The 21,947-nt window shown below is 43.7% G+C and overlaps 1 protein-coding gene across 1 annotated transcript in view; it reads right to left on the reverse strand.

Annotated features, from left to right (window-relative positions):
• The window catches only part of SMARCC1 (SWI/SNF related, matrix associated, actin dependent regulator of chromatin subfamily c member 1), a gene marked incomplete at its 5' end in the record, with an annotated part of 138,659 nt that overhangs the window by 32,016 nt on the left and 84,696 nt on the right, over nucleotides 1–21,947 (reverse strand). The window contains 3 exons of the mRNA XM_006035676.3: nucleotides 10,059–10,213; nucleotides 11,165–11,279; nucleotides 14,011–14,066. Coding sequence (XP_006035738.2) covers nucleotides 10,059–10,213; nucleotides 11,165–11,279; nucleotides 14,011–14,066 — 326 coding nt within the window. The remainder of the gene's footprint in view (nucleotides 1–10,058; nucleotides 10,214–11,164; nucleotides 11,280–14,010; nucleotides 14,067–21,947) is intronic.

Here is a 21,947-nt window from a genome sequence, read left to right on the forward strand (position 1 = left end):
TGAAGAGGATTAATCATTTAAATAAATGATATCTAAATGAGACAGTCATTAAATACAACGACATTGTCTGCCTTTTACTTGTAAAATGCTCTAGTATTTTAAGTTTCAACCATGAAGGGAAAAGGAAGAATGAGTTCTTAAATGGCAAAATGTACTAGCCACCATCACATCTCTGTTCAGAAACAAAATGCAGAATTCAGCAAAGCCGACTGTTTGGTTTGTACAGCTGAGCCAGGGAACAGTGTCTGAAACCTTATTTTCTGGTGTGGTCACGATTAGGTACGATGTGGTAGCACCATGATGCTTGTACACTTTTGGGGAGAAAATAGGTTGGGTTTGCTGAACACGCACTTCCAGCAGACCATGACAGAGAGTAAAAGTCATACTACAAGAAAAGGGTTCAGTGGCCTTAGCACAGGAATCAAGCGCTTCCAACACTGCCTGAGTGTGCAGTTTGGGTCTACTTACTTCACTTCCCCATGCCTTAGTTTTCCAAACTGTAATGTGGGATCAAGAATTAAATCAATCATAGAACATTTGAAAAGTGCCAAGCATATTTGGGGAGGGGGAGTCAATGTGCATTCATCAGGAAGGGGAATGTTAAAGAGCAACAAAGTAAATTGGACACTTAAAAACAGCAGATCCAGAAAACTTGTATTCAGGAGCTTCAAAAAAAAGTCAGCCAAGAAGCTCTCTGGATCGTTAATGTTGATTTTGCAAAGCCTTGGAAGACTGGGCAAAGTTCCAGAGGACTAGGAAATAAAAGTAGGTTATGGCAGTATTTCAAAAGGTAAATGGGATGACCTGTCTAATTATAGGCCAAACAACCAACCAGCCGTTTGGGAGAAGGTAAGAGAATGGCTGATAAGACTCTTTATTAATGGAGTTAGGGGGCGGTAATACAATCCATGCCAATCAACATGGGCTTACAGAAAACAGTTCTTATCAAACTAGCCTGGTATTTTAGGAGGGTCCAAAAGTTTGGCTGATAAGAGGCAGTGCAGTCTATGTAAACCTGGCCTTTTGTCGAGCATTTCCCTGGGTACCACAGAGCATTTGAAAGGAAACTGGACCCATGTAGAAATCAACATGGTACGCATCAAAAGGATGAACGTGGTCAATTAGTCTCAAAATAAAACTGTAATAAGAAAACAGCACATAGCAGGCGCTCTTCAAGAAGGACCCAAAGGAACTGGTTCTCAGCCTTATTTTGCATAATACCCCAACATGCCTAGAAGGGAGGAGGAAGGGATGCATATCACTACTGACAAGTTTTGCCACTGCCAAACACTGAGAGGATGCTAAGCAAGTAGAAGAACAGGACACCGATTTAGCGATCTGGCTTACTTGGTGGGCTGGTACGAGACAACGATGTGCGTGTTAATAAAGCTAAACCTGAAATCATGCACCTCGGATAAACGAATGCAGGTCACTTACAGGACAGGAGACCTAATCTTGGAAGTGGTGACTCAGAGACGTGGGGATCGTGTTCAGATGCTTATCCCTCCTGACTTCCAGCACATGGCCACGATCAGAAGGGCTAAAGCAATTCTTAGATGTATAAACAGGAGACTCTCGAGGAGTAGTGTGGTAACAGCTCTATTTGACACCAGCTCAACCATTACTGCAATACTTTTGGAGCATATAGTTGAAAGATGTCAATAAATTGGGGAAAGTTAAGAGAAGAGACATGAGAATAATGAGAGGACTGGAAAACATCCTTTATAGTGAACGCACAGGGAGCTCACTCTATTGAGCTTATCAGAAGAAGATTAATGGATGACTATCATGGTCTATAAATACTTTGTGCATTAGTCAATCGCGGGAGGAGTGCGAGTGACTGTAATGATGCAGCCAAGAGAAAGGTAAATACACTCCTAGGATGGAGCAGGAGAAAGATTTCCAGGAGAGTAGTAATACTACTGTACAAAGAACTGGTAAAACCTGCCCTGGAATGTGTGTACAACTCTGGTCACCTACATTTAACAGATGAACTGGACCCGGAGCAGATGCACAGGAGGGTCACTAGGGCGATTAAGCTAATGGAGCATCTCCCTTCCCAGTGGAGACCTGAAGAGCTTGGCTTTGTTTAACCTAGCAAAACAAAGGCCAACTGCGGACACATGCCTCCCCACGAACAGATCAGGTTAAATAGAGAGAGAAGAGCTGCTGAAGCTAAAAGGACAATGATGGCACAAGAAAAAGTGGGTGTGAACTGGACGTGGGTAAAAATAGGTTGGAAGTTGGATAGCTGCCTTTCAAGAGGAGCAGAGGGACCGAGAAGCCTCGCCACAGCCTTTAAGGGAGAACTCAGTGGGGTTATGAAAGGGATCACATGAATAGCTGAGAACTAGGCTGCCAGCAAGTTCCCCAAATAGGTGCTGTAGGAACTCAGGACTGGAGGGAACAAATCTGCTGATAGAAAACTTTTGAGTCTGGGAGACAAAGGAATGACAAGATCCTATTAGGCCGAAGTAAGACAAAAATCAGACTAGAAATAAAGCACTGACTTAGGGAGTAATATACCACTTGCTATGGCACTGATTCTCAACCAAGGTGCCGTGGCACTCCGGGGTACCTTGAGATCCTTTCCAGTGTGTCATAGGGTACAAGGCTGGGTGTGCAAACATGATGCACAAGATAAACCTGGTTTTCAAATTGTTTTTAACATTATGGATTTCTTTCTGCCTTGTTGTGAGCTTCTCAAGCTCTTTGCAACAGAAAAATGGGTCTCATTTTTCTGTAGTCAAAAACCGAGCGAAAACTAAGAGCTGCATTTTCCAAGGGGGGCCTTGAGGCTGTCAAGGTTGAGGACCACTGGGCAAAGGGCTGTGGTGGATTCTGCATCACTGGCAGTTTTCTATTAAAGTCCGATTGTTTCCGCCCCCTCCACCCTGTTCCAAGATCTTCTTTAGTTCAACCCTAAACAATTGGACTTGGAACAAAAATGAAACCTGATCCCGTGTCATGCAAGAGCATGAGCCAGATGAGCACAATGGGCCCTTCTGGCCTTATTATCCATGGATCAGCAGCCTTTCTGGAGGCTGCTTTGCTCAATCGCATGACCCAGTAAAGGGCACTAAAACTATGTGCAGGAAAAGGGCATCCACAGAAGAAAGATGCTGAAAGGGATTCCCTAGGTCTCCCTTTAGGTGCATTTCTTTATGGCAAGGAAAAAAAAAAAAGATCGATTTAGTCATCTAGCGTGAGGAAGGAGAATGATGTAAAGGGGGCGTATCGCAAGCAAGAACACACTAGTACTCTGCATTTAACAGTCTTTCCCCAAAGGAATTTAAAATACTCACAAACTGCCTGTGTGGATTATAAACCCTAGTCCACAGATAGGAAACAGTAGCGAAGATGTGAAAGAACTAGCCCAAATTCAAACAAGGCATTCACAGATGTGGGAACAGAAGCTGTGTCCCTAATGACCTGCCCCAGCCAAACACCAGATTAGCCCAAAGAGGGGGAAAAAATAAAAAATTCTCCCATTCACCAGCCTACATCCCCAAAAAGCCCCTGCAAGACTCCTTTGACACAAGGAGGTTTTCTAATGCAACACTTGCAGTTTCATACAACTTTTTATAGGAACAGCTAGTAAACTGGGGTTTAACAGAGCTGAGGTTACTCCAGCACACATACACAGCCTGGCTCCCTAAAGAGCTTAAATCCGCCTGGATGTTTAGGGCAAATGGGAAGAGAAGTCCTCATTGCACTGCAATGCTACTTTACAGTGCAAAGGCCCTAATTACAATGTGGATTCTCTCTCATTATATATACACGTGTGTGTGTAAACATATATAAATATATCACACGTATATAAATGTGTGTACGTATACATATATAGACACAGACACACAGAGATATACACAAATATAAAATATGGCGTGCATGTGTACATACACACTTTTATATATACATAAAGTATGGGGGGTGTATACACACACATATATATTATATATACAGACATGCATTTTACACACACACTATATATATATATATAGTATATATATATGACATAGGCAGACAAGGTTCCTTGGGTGAATTTGATATCTTTTATTAGACCCACCCAAATAGTTGGAGAAAAGTTATTAAGCAAGCTTTCAGGTTCAAAACCCTTCGTCAGGCTAAGGAAGTCTCAGCAGTCGGTGTTTGCATTTCCTGGATGGAATGAAAAATGAAACAAGCCAGGGGCTGGGCTGGGCTGAGGAGTCAGTTGCCAGGCAGATTATAATGTACCAAAAAATCCAATGTCGATGTTTAGTCCATGATCTCTAGTATTCAGCAGGTTGATGAAATGGAGCTCATAGGCTCGTCTCTGGGAAGTGTTGTGTAAGTTTCCCTTGAGGATCAGGACAGAGACTGGAGAGAGAGTGGCCCCCCTGTGAGAAATGTGCCCCCACCGGTACTTGGGTATTATTGTCTTTGATAGATTTCTGGTGCGTGTTCATTCTGGTGCACAGTTGTTGTTTGGTCTCCTACGTATTTTCCATCAGGGCATTTGGTGCATTGGATGAGGTATATCACATTTCTGGAGGTGCAGCTGTGAGATCCTGGGATGCTGATGGCTCTGTCGTGGGGTGTAGTAATAGTGGGGGTGGTGGAGATGTGTTGGCAGGGTTTGCATTTCTTGTCCTGGCACGGTCTGGATCCTTTTGGTGTGTTCTGGGCTTGAGGAAGTTTGCTTCTGGTGATGAAGTTAGCGAGGTTTGGTGCTTGTTTGAAGGCTAGGATGGGTGGCTCTAGGAAGATCTTTTTAAGAATCGGGTCTCTGTCTAGCATGGGTTGCAGTTGTTTGAGGATTTTCCATACAGGTTTGAGGGAGGGGTGATATGTCATAACCAGCAGTGTGCGATTTGTGGGGGGTTTTCTTCTGTACTGCAGCAGTTCTTCACGTGGTATCCAGGTGGCTCTTTCAAACGTGAGATCTACCCCTCTGGAGGAGTGTCCTTGTTGGGTGAAAGCCTTTTTAAGATTGGTGAGGTGGCGATCCCGGGTGTTCTCTTCAGTACAGATGCGGTGGTATCTGAGGGCTTGGCTGTGTATCACAGCTTTTTTGGTGTGTTTCGGGTGATTGCTGGTTCTGTGCAGATATGTCTGTTGGTCTGTGGGTTTCTTGTATACTGTGGTCTGTATTTTACCCTTCTGCATACTGATCATTGTGTCTAAAAAGGAGATGTTGGTGCTGGAGTATTCTATAGAAAGTCGGATGGAGGGATGGTGACTGCTGAATTTCTGACGGAACTCAATCTGAGATTGCAGGTTCTCAGTCCAAATGATGAAGACATCATCAATGTATCTTAAGTATAGCAAGGGTTTGCAGGTGCAGGAGTATGCTAAAGAAAGTCGGATGGAGGGATGGCGACTGTTGAATTTCTGATGGAACTCAATCAGAGATTACAGGTTCTCAGTCCAAATGATGAAGATGTCATCGATGTATCTTAAGTATAGCAAGGGTTTGATGGTGCCGTTCTTGAGGAAGTCTTCTTCCAGGCGGCTCTAGCTCTCTAGCTCAACAAACACCACATAGACCATTTCTACCTTATGGCCTTTCACATGCTGTGAACTGTGTGTCCTTCTACCTTCTTTTGCCCTTATTCACACCTCCCAGCAACTCTGTCTTAAACCCTGCAGTATTTGCCTGCCTGAGCACTCATAGGCTACAACCTAAACCCCTGCATATATATAGACATGCATTTTATACACCCCCCCATATATTATATAGACATGCATTTTACACACACACACTATATATATATATATATATATATAGACATGCATTTTACACACACACACACACACACACACACCAGGAACTGAACAAAAAATCTGTGCCATTTTAAGCCAAAACTGGGTTTCTGATAAAGCAAATCTCAGTTATAATTCTTGTGTAGATGACATTTCCTATAACATATTATAGCCTTGAGATGTGTGTGATACCTTCTGACAAGTCAGCACAAGAAGAGACTGAAGGAAAGATGTATTTTGGTTGTGGTTTTTGGTTCAGTACAGGTGAACACAGTTTAAGGCTAAACTGGCATGGAACAAAATGTTCTGAGTTGACTCAACAGGTAAAATATTTCCATACAGTTTACCTTAACAGAAAATAAAATACCAGTAGCTCATTTTGATGTTCCCATTATATATATATTTATTTAATATATGTATTTTATTTCAACTTCTTTTTTCACAGGTTTAGAATTATCAGTGAAAAATAAAAATGTTGTATGAAAATGTTGGCACAAAAACAGCCTTCATTTTCGCTGAAATGCAAGAGAAAAAAAATGTTTTTCTGACAATATGAACATGCACACACACCACACACATGCTTGCACATACACGTATGCAAGTTAATGTGTTCAAAATCCTTTTCTTTTTCTTTCTGCTTAATCAACAGCCACATATTTTTCTCAGCTACTTGCCATCTGCTTTTAATTAACAAAAGCAAACCATTAGAGTGATACTGTATCTGATAAGCTCACAGCTTGTCAGTTTACAGGAATGGTGAAAGCAAAGAAAGAAGAGAGAGAGAGATGCATTTTATACACCCACCCACCCATATATATTTTATATATATATATATAGACATGCATTTTACACACACACACATTATATATATATAGACATGCATTTTACACACACACTCCCATATATATTATATATATAGACATGCATTTTACACACACACACACACACACACACACACACAGATAGACAGACCCATATATATGCATGTCTATATATGAGACTGTCTATAGATATCTACATATAGATATAAAATATGGTGGGGGGGGATGTGCGCACACACGTCATTTTGATTTTAACATATAAATTAAGCCTCTGACACATTACAAAAGGAAGAAAAGAGGAATGAGCTTTATTTGATGCAGGAAGGCTCTCAAAAGTAAGATTAGGTTTCAGGCCTATTGATGTCTTGATTGTTTGCCTGAAAGTGCCCGTCAGTCTGAAGTGCAGAAGTGAAGCTGCTCCTTTAACGCAAGTGCTCAGCATTCAGATAAGAGGTTTTGCTATGAGCAGGAGTCCCAGGGTTTCAGAGGCAGATGCAGACAAATAAAAGTCCTTACGAGGGGGCCAGGTGGTCTGAAGGATTCACACTTCATTGCAAGAGTTTCACATTATGGAACCAGAATTTGGCTTTAACCAAGGTCTTTCATGCTCTAATTGCTTTGTGAAGCGTTTCAGAGTGCCTAGTGACCGGCTCTTCCCTGACTGTACCTGTAAGCGAGATGGCTGCTCACATGACTTTCCATTTCAGAATTCTGTCTGCAAGGCAATTCTGCTCCGTTATCCCCAAAAGTAACGGGACCACGCACAGCAACCCTACCTAATAAAAGAGAGCACTTCCTCTTGTGTACGGCTATTCTAGTGCTGTGCTACACTACTGTTCCCACCTGCAGAAAATGCACGGTTCTAGGGAGTGAACAGGTTATGACGAGGTCTTCTGGACTCTTAAAGTACGCTGCAGCAACAAATCCCATCCATGCTGGAGTTCAGCCACCTGTGAAATGGGTGGGGGGTACGAGTTGAACCTTAGCATCTGTTAAGTCGGTGAGACCCTCATATAATACAGTACTATAGAAATTACATAAAAGTGGGGGGGACCAACAACCCCTCCCCCACAAATAAACAACAAAGAAAAAAACACCAAAAAACTCAACCCATCCCCACTGTCTTTTCTTCCAATTTCCACTTTGACTATTGTACCAGCACCTGAAAAAAACAACACAGTCCAAATCCGAGAGGCAAAACTAAGGGGTCTTTGCATTTTCAAACAGACTGTCTGCATCTCCCACCGGAAGTGCACAAAGGGGAGTAAGGAAAGGTCATCATCACGGACAGAGATTAAGCAAGCCAGAACTGTACCTTTCGAATGGCTTTGTGATCTACTTATTTTACTGAGAAACTGCACTCCTGTTTGCTTTGCAGTGCTGCCATAGGTAACGTGGGGTGTTTCTGTGCCAGCTTGAACATCAATATGCACGTTCTGACTTAATCCTCAATACTGTTGTTGCAAGAAACAAAACACAGCTTGACCTCTGCATCCAAGCTGAATGTAAGGCAGCCAGTTAGAAAAAAGTAGCACTGACATTTAAAACGTAAACTGATCTCAAAATTAAGAAAAGTGACCATGGCAACTGTGTCACTCCTCATACCTGCAGCTCAGTGATTAGGCCACTTGCTTAGGGTGAGAGAGACCTGGTTTCAAATCCCTCTGCCTGTTTTGGAATAGAGACCCGAGCCCAGGTGTCCTACCGCTCAGGAAAGGGTCTCAAACCCCAGGCAGCAATAGGGCATTTTAAGGCAGGGGTCTCAAATCCTCTCTGCTCAAACTGTTCCACTTTGCACAAATGAATATTTCTTGGGGAAGAGAAAAGAGCCCGGGTGTCCCCCACCTGGTGAGAGGCCTAACCAGGCTATTATGTCTCCGTCTGTCTGGTTAACAATGCTTAGAGCAGGCAAATTTAAGACTCTGGGAAAGCGAGGCAGAGCGTTGTCTTCGCTGAATAAAGAACCGCGGCTGGTTACTACATGGTCTCCAAAACAAACCGACCGCAGATTCCTAGCCAGCCTTTTGTTCTGGGAGGAGCTTGGCTTGTTGCGAGGTACAAAGAAATCCCTCTTTTAGGCAAGAACATGGTTGTAGCTTTCCTTTGAGCCAAGCCTGTCCGCACAACAAGAGGATCTGCTAAAGATGCACGGACAAGTTGTTTCATAAAACTATGTGGTAACCGGCTGAAGTTTCTTTTTCAGAGAAGATAACTTTGCTTTACCAGAGTCTGCTCCATTTGTCTGTTCAACATGAGCCTGGCAAGGAACTCAGTGTCACAAAAAAGGCAAAGACATTCAACCCTGGAAAATGGGGCTTGCGGGGGGGGGACGGACGGACTGTCAATGAACACATGGCCTATGGGGCATGAACCACAAGTTGCACACCATGCTACTTGAGTGAATCTAGCTGATGACATTTTTTTTTTTTTTTTAAAAGGGGAGTCAGAATGACACAGGTAGATAAACGCTATCAATGCTAGCAACCCAGAGCAACAATTAATTGGAGCCTTTAATTGTACAAGCAAATTCAGTGCTGTGATCCACTCTTAAAACCCAACTGGTCCCAATCTTCTACAATGAATTACAAAAACCTGCACCAGTTTGTGGTGTCAGAATACTGCTGCAGGCTCGGCAAAAGTAAATAGTGAACGGAGAAAGAACAGTAGTGAAAAGTATGATCTGAGAAGCAGCTGAGGCACATTAAACACAAGGAGGAGGAAGTAGATGGGAGCATTCATTACATTGAATTAAGAGGGACATTTAAGAGGTGGCTACAATAGATGTTATAAACCAGGAGCTGCCATGTGGAACACTGATCCCAACTACAAACTTACTAGATAAAGCCTGCAGATAAATAGTTTTTGTTTTTCCTGGGTTTAGCTAAGGGTATGTGAAAAAGGCAAAGGAAAAATAAGTTTTTTGATTAGATGTCACCAGCATACAAGACCACTGAACAAACAGAAAAATATGTTATCTTAGCCGATGTACATATATAGTGCTTTCCACAAGGATTTCAAAGCTCTTCATAAAGATGCCAACTTCCCTGTGAATCAGTGTTATAATTATTTTACAGATGAAAAAATTTTGGTACCAAGTGAAACAATTTGCCTAAATTCATCCTGGTTGGTGTCAGAATTAAGACGACAGGCCTGGCCTCTTTTTTCCCTGTATCTTAATCATTATGGGACACTCCCACAAACTATGCATTTAAAGATGATATATATATATATATATATATATATAAAATGGATTTTCTCAGGAACGTCCACTGACTCCAGTACATTTATAATCGTAACCTTAACCTAATCACAAGGAAACGATTTCATTTGGTAAGAGGTCCGAGAGCGGATGTGAAAGCGCACACACTGTATGTAAAGAACGAGAGAGCAGAACTTCAAGTCCCCGTGACTTGGAACAATGGACCATTTTTCGAGCGCCCCCAATTAAAACTGGAAGTCAGTGGCTACGGAAATTTGTACACAACAAACCTTTGCTTTGGTGGCAGCTGAGGCAAGAGCTGCAGCTGCAGCCGTTGCTACATTTCCTTCAGAGATCTCGTGTTCCACTTTCTTCTTCCCAGTATCACTCTCCTTGTCTTTGCTTGCATCAACGTTTTCCTTGTTCTCCTCTGCTTCCTTCTCTTCTAAAGAAACGCCAAAAATAACATGATACATATGTACTTCAGTGTTAATGACTATCACACCAGGGGTAGGGTTACATAGCATGCAGGTCTGTGCTCACACAGCCTAAATCCATACATCAGCATATTACAACGTTCCCACTTGGGTGTTTCACACTGCTGTGTTTTCACAAAAGCTATTTTAATTCCAGTACTACGCACACCAGAGATCCCCGCCTACCCCTTCCCTGAACAGCCAAGGGTGGCACTCCGAAGTCCCTGCCTTCTCTACCCAGGTCACTTCTCTCCATCTTTGACCCAGTCTTGCAACAAACCAATTTTAAGTTGTGTTCCCAGCATCTCATCACCACCTTCATTTAGGAGATGCAAACTGAGACTATTGTCTTATTCTACCTGTTCCTAAAACCCTAGACACGGCAAATCTGCCAGAAGAGATGGGTCAGACCTACGTAGTATGAGATAATGTCCATAAAAGAGGACTGAAGTATTTTAAAATGTGTAAGATAAAATACTCAGAAATTGCAGTATCCCCAACTGGTCAAATGATTTGCATAGCCACGTATGGAAACTGAGCAAGCATGATAGCTTCTGAGCATAAAAGCAACTCCGACTGTCTGCCCCTTTGCATGTGGAAGAGACCAGTGGCATGGCAATCGGGGGGGAACTCCTTTATGCTGCATGTGCCCACTTCAGTACAGCAATTTATTCATCTACTCATTTACCGACAATATGAAAAAAGGCTCCAACTGAAGTCTAAATTGCTTTCATGAAAGAATTTAGTGCTAGAGCTCTGCAGTGAAATTAAAATGGAATATTTACTGCCGAACCAAGCAGCAGGCCTGATGTGCGAGAGGAAATATTTCTGCCACAATTAAGTTTATAGTCTCTTCCTACATCTTTGGAGAAAGGCTATTAAAGGTAACATGCAGTTGAGTAACAGCCACTATCTATTACCTGACTTGACATCAGCAGTCACTTCACTGTCTTGCTCCTTTTCTGGATTTCTCTCATTTTCTCCTTCCTGAACTTTTTCACCTTCCTCCATTTCACCTTCTCCTTTACTTTCCACCTGGCGGGTAGAAGGGAGAGGGAGGCAGAGCAGAAGAGAAAAGATAAGAGACATACAACATTAGTGTGGTTCACAACTCCATTTTAAAATTGTTCCAACATCCCTAGGAAGGTAGAGTAAAACTTAATTAATTTTTTGAGATGCATTTGAAAAGCAAGATCAATTTTTTGGGGGGAAACAGGGATGACCACACTGGATCAGACAGTCTATTCAGTCTGGGAACCCAGCAGTCAGAAATGGACAGCAGATGTTTCGACTGAAAAGGCAACAAAAATTTGGCAGCAGGAAATATGCACCGACCTGTCCTGGCTCCTACCTGTCATCTCATTTCAGCACCTATTGGTTAGGGCTGGGCTTAAAACCTGCTGCATAGAAGGTGCTGCATCCCTTGGAAAATCTGTTACATTGGATGTAATGAACCTGGATCTCCTTGATGACAATCCAGATGTCTATTCCTATTTTGAATTTTGCTAAATTCATTGCCACTAGATATATCTGAGGCCTTGAAAGCTGCAGCCTAATTACTCACTGTGTGAAAAAGCCTTTTTGCCCTGTAGCTAGAGTGGAGCAATAAGCATTTCCACTCCTTAGATCACACTTTTGTAAACAGAATAAAGTGTTTCCTTCAGGGATTCTCTCTTTTTAAAACTCAGGGGCCTTCAACTGTATAAGAAAATCAGCAGTGGTTTCATGGAGAAAGCTAGAGGTGACAAATACTTCTCCATTTGGAATTCAATCTGAACTCTTAAATACGTCCAATCTATTCTGTTCTACAAGATGATGAATCATTTTCCAAGAAGTCTGGATCAATTATTTTCATGCTCTTGTTTACCATGTGCTATATTTACACATCTTTCAAAAAAGCAATGTAAAAATTATGCAAGAGAAGAATACAGTAAGCAAGAAGTAACATCTAGAACGATGCACTTTGCATGCTATTATAGCCAGTAACATTTCATTTATTTGACTGAAAAAATGGGATGACAAGGAAGTATGACAGATAAGAGCAAACACAGCAACTTCAAGCTTTATCTTCAGTAAAGCCCTAGGGCACAAGTCTGAATCCAGTCCAGGTCAGAAGTCACTGCCTTTAGTAATGGACAGCTCTGCTATACGAAAGGAGCTACTGCCCACCAAGTCACTGTCACAAGTGTCTGCTCCTGCTGATACTCTCCATGAAGATGCATAGACGGAAGAGGCAGGCCAGACTGCCTGGTAGAAAGCATTTGATCTTGCACACACTGAAGCCAACAAGAATTTGCCTCTGACTACACTTAGCGTAGGAACAAGCCCTAAACCAGGGCCAAGTCACACTGGCAGAAGACCCCTATGCCATCACGACCTGCACTGGAACACTTCCGTGGACAAAAGACTTCACTCCAGCTGCCCACCAGCTCCAAATGATACCCAAAATAGAAATGCAAGAACTATGTTTGTTGTTTCTGTCCTCTCAACATCCTCTATATGCCAGCTCTGAAAATGGATTACACGGGCAGTCCAACACAATGTTTTACAAAGCGCTGAATACAGGAAACTTTCTTGGATGGCACTCCTCTCTGCTGGTCTTGTACCAAATGAATGGTTCTCAACCCTGAGGAGACAATTTCTCACCGAAGGAAGCTAAGTGCAGCCACAAGGCTCCCATGTGATGTTTCAAATCCTGAATCGGTGCCGCTGCAACACCTTTTGTTGTTGCAGAGAACAAGATGCAGACCAGTGGTTTGAAGCTGCAGCAAAATAGGTTTAGATTGAATATCAGTAAAAACTTAACTCCCTGTTAGAGCAGGGAGGTAGTGGAACAGATGCCTAGGGAAGCTGTGGACTCTTCATCATTGGGGTGCTCAAGAGAAGCAGGTTGAACAGGTATTGTTCAGGGATGAACAAAGAGTAACAGTGCCTATGCTCTCCTATGGGTATGTCCCATGCTTCTGGGTTTTACTGGTTGCCACTGGGACTGGGACATTTTTTTCTCCCTCCTGCTGCAACATGGGTTTTGTTTTTGTTTTTTTTTACCTCTCTCAAAACCACTGGATGTTGGCTGCAGCCAACACTGGGGATTTTGATGGGAGTGTGCCCTCTTCCTTGGATCTCTCGAGTGTATTTTAACAACCTTTCCAGCAGCAGGACATTGGTTGCTATGGTCCCCCCTGCTTTACTTGTGGCAAATTAGGGAGTTAGGCCTTGTATCGTGTCAGGGCTGACTGTGTAGGTTTGCTGGGAAGTTGATCATGGATTTGTATAAGATGGTTTGGATAGGGATGATCCTACTACTGGAGAGGGGACTGGATTAGATTACTTCTGGAGGTCCCTTCCAACCCGTTTTTTCTATGATTCTAGTGCAGAACGTATCAGGAGTTCCTAGTGCAGCTTCTCCAGGGCTCTTATCGACATTTCCACTTCTACCCCTGTACTCCTTGCTGCTCTGGGGCTGGCAGGGACTGAAGGACAGGCTGAGTGACTCCTCTCACTTTGCCCCCACAACTCCACCCTGACCAATCTTAAAACAGCAGAGTGACCCAAACACTAAGCTGAGGCCAAACAAGGTGCTCTAGGACTGCAAGCTGTTTAGGGCAGGGTCCACGTTTTCATTATACATGTGTAAAGCGGCTAGCGCAACACTGCCATGATTTTTGACGCTGCTGCAATACAAAAGTAATAATTATTGCCAACTTTATTGCAAACGGCAAACTTCAGGAAGTACCACACAAAGATTGAAGGCTCAGATACTCACCTTTTCTGACTGTTGCCCATCTGTCTCAGTTTCCATTTTTTCTTCTTCAGCTCCATCTGTGAAGAGAAGGAACGCAAGGACACATAAGTCAGCAGTCAGAGTAGCCATTATGACTATCATACTTGGTCATTAATTGCAGAATTTACTGAGGTCTCCTGTTCTACTCTGAAGACTGGTTTGAGAAAGTTATGCAACACTGGATATCTAGATACTTAAGCCAAGTTATCTGGCTTTAGTTTAAAAGGAAGATATATCAGGCGAGATGACATTAAAGTCCATGTGCTCTTTGGAGCTATACAGATCACCTGGGAAGACGGGAGTCAACAGTTACAGCCCTATAAAAGGTCAGAGCTATCCTGCAATTCTATAACATCCAAGTGATGCTATAATTTCACATAAGAACTGCCATTTACTGCGTCAGACCAAGGGTCCGCCTTGCCCAGGATCATGTGTCACAGTGGCAGAGAGCGGATGTTGAAAGGGAGAGTGAAATGGGTCTGACCAGGGTTTTTTCCACTGTTCCTCTCTCTTACTTAGACCTTAAATGCTGGAGGCTGCAAGACACCAAAACAGGTGGACACCATCTTACAAGATGTTATACCAACTGTTTAATTTGTGTAAACAGTCCAGTCTTAGAAGTCACAGAACAAAAAAGTAGGGCTGGAAGAGGACCTCAGGGAGGTCATCTAGTCCAATCCCCTGCTCAAGGCAGGATCATCCCTGCCTAATCCATCCCAGCTAAACCTGCATTTAAAAACTTCATATGATGAAGATGCCACAGTCTCTAGGACAGTGATCAGCCTGTGGGCAAGCTCCAGGGGCACTGGGTGGCAGGGAGCTTCTGCAGCAGTTGCAGGGGAAAGTGGCAGTGGTGGGCGTGGGGAAAAGCCTCAGCAGCAGCAGATGTTCTCTCCATGCCAGTGGTGGGGAAAAGCAGCAGCAGCACCTGGATCCTAGCACCCAACCATCTCCGACTCAATCTGGCCCAAAGCTGGCCATGGACTGCTGCTCTAGGGCAGCGTTTCTCAACCTCTCTTGTACCAGGACCCATTTGTAAACATTGATGGCCAGTGCCCCTCACTCCCGACCTGCTATCCCCAGGCCCCAGCCACCGAGTGTGTGGGCAGGGGGGCCCCAAGCAGCCCCTTGCAGGCTGGAACTCTGCAAGGGAAAAGCCACCGTTTCCCCCATTTTTCTCATTTAAAGGAAAATCCATTTTGAAAGTTTGTTTGCGACCCTTTCATATATTCTTGCAACCCACTTTTGGGTCATGACCCAGGGGCTGAGAAACGCTGCTCTAGGGAATCTGTTTCAGGGCATAAGCTCTAACTTACAAGGGTGCAGGTTGTAGCCGTGTTGGTCTAAGGACATGGGTAGACAAGGCTCTTTGGGTGAATCTGATATCTTTTATTAGACCAACTAAATAGTTGGAGAACAATTTAAGCTTGCTTAAAAATTTCTATGCATGCAGAAATGCCAGTTCCTATTTCCTTTATAACAGCACTTTTTGTATTTAAAGACTACTATCAAACACTTCCCACTCCCAGCTTTTTCTTTTCCAGACTAAATAATCCCAGTGCTTCCAGCCTTTCCTCGTAAATCATGTTTCCCAGATTTCTCTTCATTTCTAGTGTTCTCTTGTCTGGACTCTAATTTGTTTCTACACCTTTCTCGAAGTGAAAAACTGGACACGCTAATGCAAATGAGGACTAATCCGAGCTAAACAGATTGGAAGAACTGCTTTGTGTCACCAGCCTGCGACACTCCTGTTAATAAATCCCAGTACGCTACTGGCTTGTTTTTGCAATAGCACACTGGTGATTCACAATAAGCCTGCAGTCCACACTGCCCCTTAGGCCCTTTTCTGCAGTACTGAATGACAATGAAGTTGTTCTCCAATTGGCACTTGTGCACTTGATTATTTAAATGCCTAGCTTTGCACTGATCTTTACTGAATTTCATTTAATTTCAGATCTTTTTTGCAATGTTTCTAAATCAGCAGCACTTTGGAGGGCAGGATTAGGATTCAAACTATCCCACCTAGCTTTGTATCCATCTACAAATTCATTAAGAACGCACACAATTCCATCCTCCAAGTCATTAACTGAGTTGTTAAACTGGACTCCCTAGGGTCTTTGGATATGAAGATCTAATAGTTTTGCAGCCACCTTATAGTTTCATGTAGATACCTGTAATAAAGTCAAAGTATAATGGCATGGGAGACTGTATTAAAACTCTCATTAAAAGTCCATGCTTAATGGTATCTACCGCTCCATCCACAACCTTCCTCCCCAACCAGAGAAACCTTAAAATGCCAGAGAAGGATATCAATTTGACAAGCATGACTTCCTCTTGACAAATCCACCTTGGCCGTTCCTTCTCACCTGGTTACTGTCTTAACATTTTCCTTGATATTTTCTTACTTCCAAGAGGCAGAAAGTCTTAAGTGAAGGTCCTCATCTTTTAGTACTCCCAGAAGAGTAACCCCTGCTCAGCACAAGCTTCCTGAAGTTCTTTTCATGAACTGTCTGCACTTCAGATTGCAGATTCCCATTTGCAGACAGGCCAACACAGACTAATGGTGTTCTGAGTTTTAGCAAGATCTCCAAATCTGGCAGAGGAGTGTCACTTATTCACTGTGAAAATACTTTGCTGCGAGGTTCCAGCAATGTTGTAAATAGTGTTAAAACTTGAAGAGTCATCCCCCCACCACTCCTTCACAGCAGGCATCAGCTGTAGAGTTTAATTTAAATAGTTCTTTAATGTTCTCCATAACCTCAATGTGCTTGGCTTACAGGCCCTTCACAGTTTAGCTACTGCTATTGGTCTTGTGGTATTTCCCTGCCAGTCATTTCTCTCCGTAAGCTTCACCAATAACTGGCCTGTCATAGCTCTCATCTCCAAGTCTTGGAAGAAATGTGTTTTGAGGAACAAAAGGCCTAGCGATGCCCTCAAAGAAGTGTTAGAAGTGAAAGATAGAACATGTGAAAAAAAGAAAAAAATTCATAATGTGGAATTTCCTTACAAGGTTCCTTATTTTGGGGCCTGAGATGTTGCAGCCTCATGACTACATGAGCCTCGCATACATGGGAGTGGGTTTTTCTTGACTGGTAATGTCCCCCGGACCATGCACAAGTCCTATGCTTCCTCTGGAAGGCGAGAGGGGCAGAACAAGGATCACAGCTCTCCCTCGCAACACAAACGCTGTATTGGTGAGAAATCGGGAAAGCAGAAATGGGGGGCAGGATCTACACGGATCACATCACCTTGAAGAATTAAAGGTGCTATAGACCAAGCAACCATTCTTCAAGGAAGTGTCAGATGGGTCCTAGTTTAGGACACTAGTCACAGTATGCTCTCTGGTTATTAGGAGCAAGGAACTTGAGCTATGTCAGTCTAACAGTAGTTGCATACTGCCCTCCTGGTCTTGGCCATATCAGATGCCACCCATCTTGTTGCCACTGCCTGCCACAGTAATATGGACCAGGGGAAGGTCATGATTGCACTCCCCATGGCCTTCATACAGGATCCAGGGCAGGACAGGGCATGCTTCATCTAGGAAAAAGCTTGGTCTTGTTTCAAGAACCCACAGTGGGATCCTCATTGACAGAAAGAATTAACCTTCATCATTCAACCATTGCTTCTTGCTGCTGTTGTATCTTTTGCCTGCTTGATGGCTGGTTAGAATTCAAGCGTTCCAAGCCAAGGGCTTTCCCCCACATCTGGATGTTAAATCACCTGCTATTTCTTAAGTGATCTAATGGCAAGACACCTTGAGGGTCTCAACCAGAGCATCAAATAGGTTCTAGTCACTTAACGTTTACGGTCTGAATTGAGTGTTGCCTACTTACTTTACTATGACATCTGATCTTGGTAACTTCAAAGGAAAGTTATATCGTACAATAACTGAATCACGGGTAGGCTGGGGAGAAAAGGATGCAGGAGTGGGAGACATCACGGTTTGCCGAAAAACATCAGTAAAACTGTTACCCATTACAAGACGCGTGGATATCAATAAAAAGTGTGTTTTTAACAGTAATTAGACTCATTTCAAGCTACTTAGCATACCACTATACTCTCGTCATTAGGACAGGTCTTTTCGTACTGACACCCAGTTTATTAATTAAGCTATTCTTTTAGTGAACATTTATGCAAATGTTGCTACTAATGACAGTGCCAATAAAGACAGGGCCCTTTGGGATTAGCAGAAACACGTATACCACGCTGGATTGTAATGAAGCTATTTAAGCAACAGGCGAGTCGTTCCAAATGTTTTGTACATGGGTTATCAAGGAGGCCAAGAAACACTAGTGTAAGCAGCATCTGGAAATGCTGCCAATACGGAGGTGACAGGAAAAAGCTGGCATGTGACAAGGAGAAATGACAGCCCTCCTCAACACCTCAAAGCCTGAAAGGGCTGTACTTCCAGCACGCGCACGTCTACAAGACACAATGCAGTGCAACACACGTTGTGCAGAGGCACTGGGAATGCACAAGCATCCTTCCCGTTAGATCATGGGCTCTGCGCCATGGCGACATGCCTCAAATTGCTGGCCATGGCAGACCAACTTTGAGACTGCATGGGTAACAAGCAGACTCAGCCCAGCTACCTGAAGTGCAGCGTAAAGCACTGGTTGATAAAACCCCAAATCATGCTACAGGTATGGTGAGACTCTGCCAAACAAGCCTTCTGCCCTGGAGTCAGACAAGCCGTTGAAGACAGAAACTCTGTCTACAACAGAAATGCCGCATACACATACGAGAAAAGAAAACCTGGAAGTAACAAAGAATTAGACATGAAATGAAAACCGGTCCCCTTCAATTCATCTTCTCTGACAGGTAAAATTTGCCCATCCTAAGTACCCAATCCAGAGGCACATCCTGATGAATCTGTCCTCTGAAAAGAGAAAGCCGGATTTGGAAGGGTTTGGTGATCCGGTAACAGCACAGAAATCACCCAGGTTAGATTGTCTCGGTACAGACGTAACCATCGTATTGTTTTTAAAAAGCACCCGCACACAGGGTTAGCATGCGACCGCTGCATCGGTGTGATTCTGGAGCAAGGCAAGGGTAGCAAAACCTCTCCAACTCCAACCTGGCTTCGCCCAGGGGCAGAGTTCAGGTCACTACAAGATCACGTGGAACAAGGAGCACCACCAGGAGCAAAGCCTCCTTCTTGGTGTCTCTCCTTGGCAGTAAGAGTTCAGGGACACAAAAAAAAAAAAAAGAGAGTGGTATGTTTGAAAAGGAGGCGAGCTAGTAAGTTGAAACCAGAACATATTGGAGACCAATAGGCAAGCTATTTAAGTGCAGGCTGGCCAGAATGCCAAGCTGCCTGGCAATCTGAAGTGCCCCCAATATCCCAGTCCAGAGGAACTGAAGGAATCTCTGTAAGGTAGGTTATGCAAACTGCCGATCAGAAACTGAGCCACAGAGAAACACTGAAGTTTTTCTTCACTTGGGTCTCCAAATCAGACCAAGAGCAGGGGCAGGAAGCTTTTCTCATCCCACAGAAGTTTGAAATTTTCAAAGTTTTCCTGTTCTGTACCAAGCTCTTTTCAAATGGTTTGTGACAGCCGAATGCAAATGCCGTGGAAGGCTGCGGTTCACTTGTTTCGGTGACCAAAGGCCCTGCAGGCACTCGGCTCCCAGGCCCAACACCCTGGGGAGCACCCTAGCCACGGGCCACTGCCTGTTCAGAGAGAAGCATGTTGCCCCGCTCCGCTCCTTGCTTTTACTAGACAATCCTTGTCCTAGCTGAGAAGAACAATTTACTGGAAAGCTTTGATTGGGCAAGCAACGTTTTTCTGAGGAAAAGACATTTCACTGGAAAATGCCTGACCCGCTCTGATCAGAACCAATTTGGCTTTGCACAACAGACTGAAATTTCACAGGTGATGGAAGCAGTCCTTGCTATTTATATACTCTGGATTACATTTGATAAAAGGTTGTAATTAAAATAATCATGGGAGCTGCCTGATGGCAGCTGCCTTAAAATTAAAAAGGGATGTGTACCACACAGGCTTCCTTCCTCTTCCCACAGTGCAACTGCTTGTTTCTGCCTCCGCATGAAAGACTACGTTTCCACTCTGTTTAAATACCAAGTTGGGCATCAGAAAAAAAGTGCAGGTTTTATTTTTTTTATTAGTAAAGTCCTTAGGATGCTGTTTCAGAAAAACGGTGGCCATGACTCGGGTGACCATAATATACAGTAATTCAATGAATTAGACTGAAGACACCCATTGATCCCCACCTGACTGCCTGATGGGGGAGTGCAGGTCTGCTTCCTAGATCACATTCCTCAGTCCTTCCTGGTTTTACATGTCTCAAGCATGCAGATAAAGCAACATACTGCATTTTCCGGGACTGCCATCAAAAAAACCTATGGACTCTTTATAAACATTAAGTCAGTCTCCCAGGCTTGTGTGGCAGGATGCACTGCCACCAGTGTGTACTGGGGAAAGCAGGACACAAGTTAACCACCTTACTCAAGGCCATCATCAGTGGCAATACAGTAGTGATATGGTGGCTCCCCACACTGTTGTGCTCCCTCCTATTTAATAAAGCAGCTTCTTACCAGCTTGCATTTTAAGTGGGAGATATAGCCAAACCAACAGCACATGTACCCCTCTCTGACCAAGATGACCGAATCAATGAACTAACGAGTCCGAGCTTTAGGTTTCCTGACTCCGGCATTTATAGTGTTACCTGTACCAGACAAGTATGGTCAAGACTCATTTTCCCCGCTCTCCTCCCAATTCCCAAAATCCAGAGCCCTTTTATCTGAGCCTGTTAAACTGTTGAGCTCACAGAATTCACGTCCTTAACTGCCTTAGCCATGTGCAAATGCCTTACTTCACCTTTGGCAGACAAGGTTCTTTGGGTAAATCTGATACCTTTTATTAGACCAACTTAAAACAATTTTAAGCAAGCTTTCGGGTTCAAAAACCCTTCGTCAGGCTGAGGAAGTTACTTCCCCTTTACAGCACTTTGTAGAAACACATGAAGTGGAATGCCCCAGGGACCGGCCCTGGGCCCGATTTTGTTCCGTAACTTCATCAGTGACTGGGAAGATGGGATGCAGTGCACCCTCAGCAAGGATGTAGAGGACACCAAGCTGGGGGGAGTAACAGATATGCTGGAGGGGAGGGATAGGATTCAGAGAGAACTAAAGAAATTGGAGGATTGAGACTCAAAAGAAATCTCATGAGGTTCAACAAGGACAAGTGCAAAGTCCTGCACTTAGGACAGTACAATCCCATGCACCGATACAGGCTGGTGATACGTCACCTGGTCATAGAAGGAAATGTGGCTGGGCAGCAGCTCTGCAGAAAAGGACCTGGGGGGGCTTTAATCTCATCACCTGGAGAAAAGGGAAGAGGCTGATATCATATATTTAAACGTTAAAAAAGCCTTTGACTTGGAATCCCATGATGCCCTCATGAAAAAATTGGGCAACTGTGGCCTTGACTACTCCACAGTCCCATGGCTGTCCCATGGCTGGGGAACCGGCTCCAAGGCCGGACTCAGTGATTCTTCCCCTCTATTCAGCACTGGGGAGGCCACATCTGGAGTCCGGTGTCCAGCTGTGAAAAAAAAAAAATTTCCAAAATTTTCAAAAAAAACCTCCCCACTGAGATCAGACTAAACCTGGTTTCAAGAAAAATGTGGGAAGAAATTACTGAACATAGGAAAACAGAGCCATAATTAGAGCCCTGACATCCTTCAGAGTTGTCTGTTACTGACTGCAATAACAAAATACTGTTTTATTAAGAGTCAAGTCAGGCTGAAAAGTTGAACCAGGTAGCAGTTGATGGCTTTTGAAAATTGTCTCGTTGCATCAGCTGCAGAGCCATTATTTGCAGAGACAGTGCAGCAAGGGTAGGCCTCCCAGCTGGCAGATGCACCGCTCAACGCTTCTTGCTTATACTGAGAGC

Source organism: Alligator sinensis, unplaced genomic scaffold (genome assembly GCF_000455745.1).
Source record: "Alligator sinensis unplaced genomic scaffold, ASM45574v1 scaffold1296_1, whole genome shotgun sequence".
Classification (NCBI taxonomy): domain Eukaryota; kingdom Metazoa; phylum Chordata; order Crocodylia; family Alligatoridae; genus Alligator; species Alligator sinensis.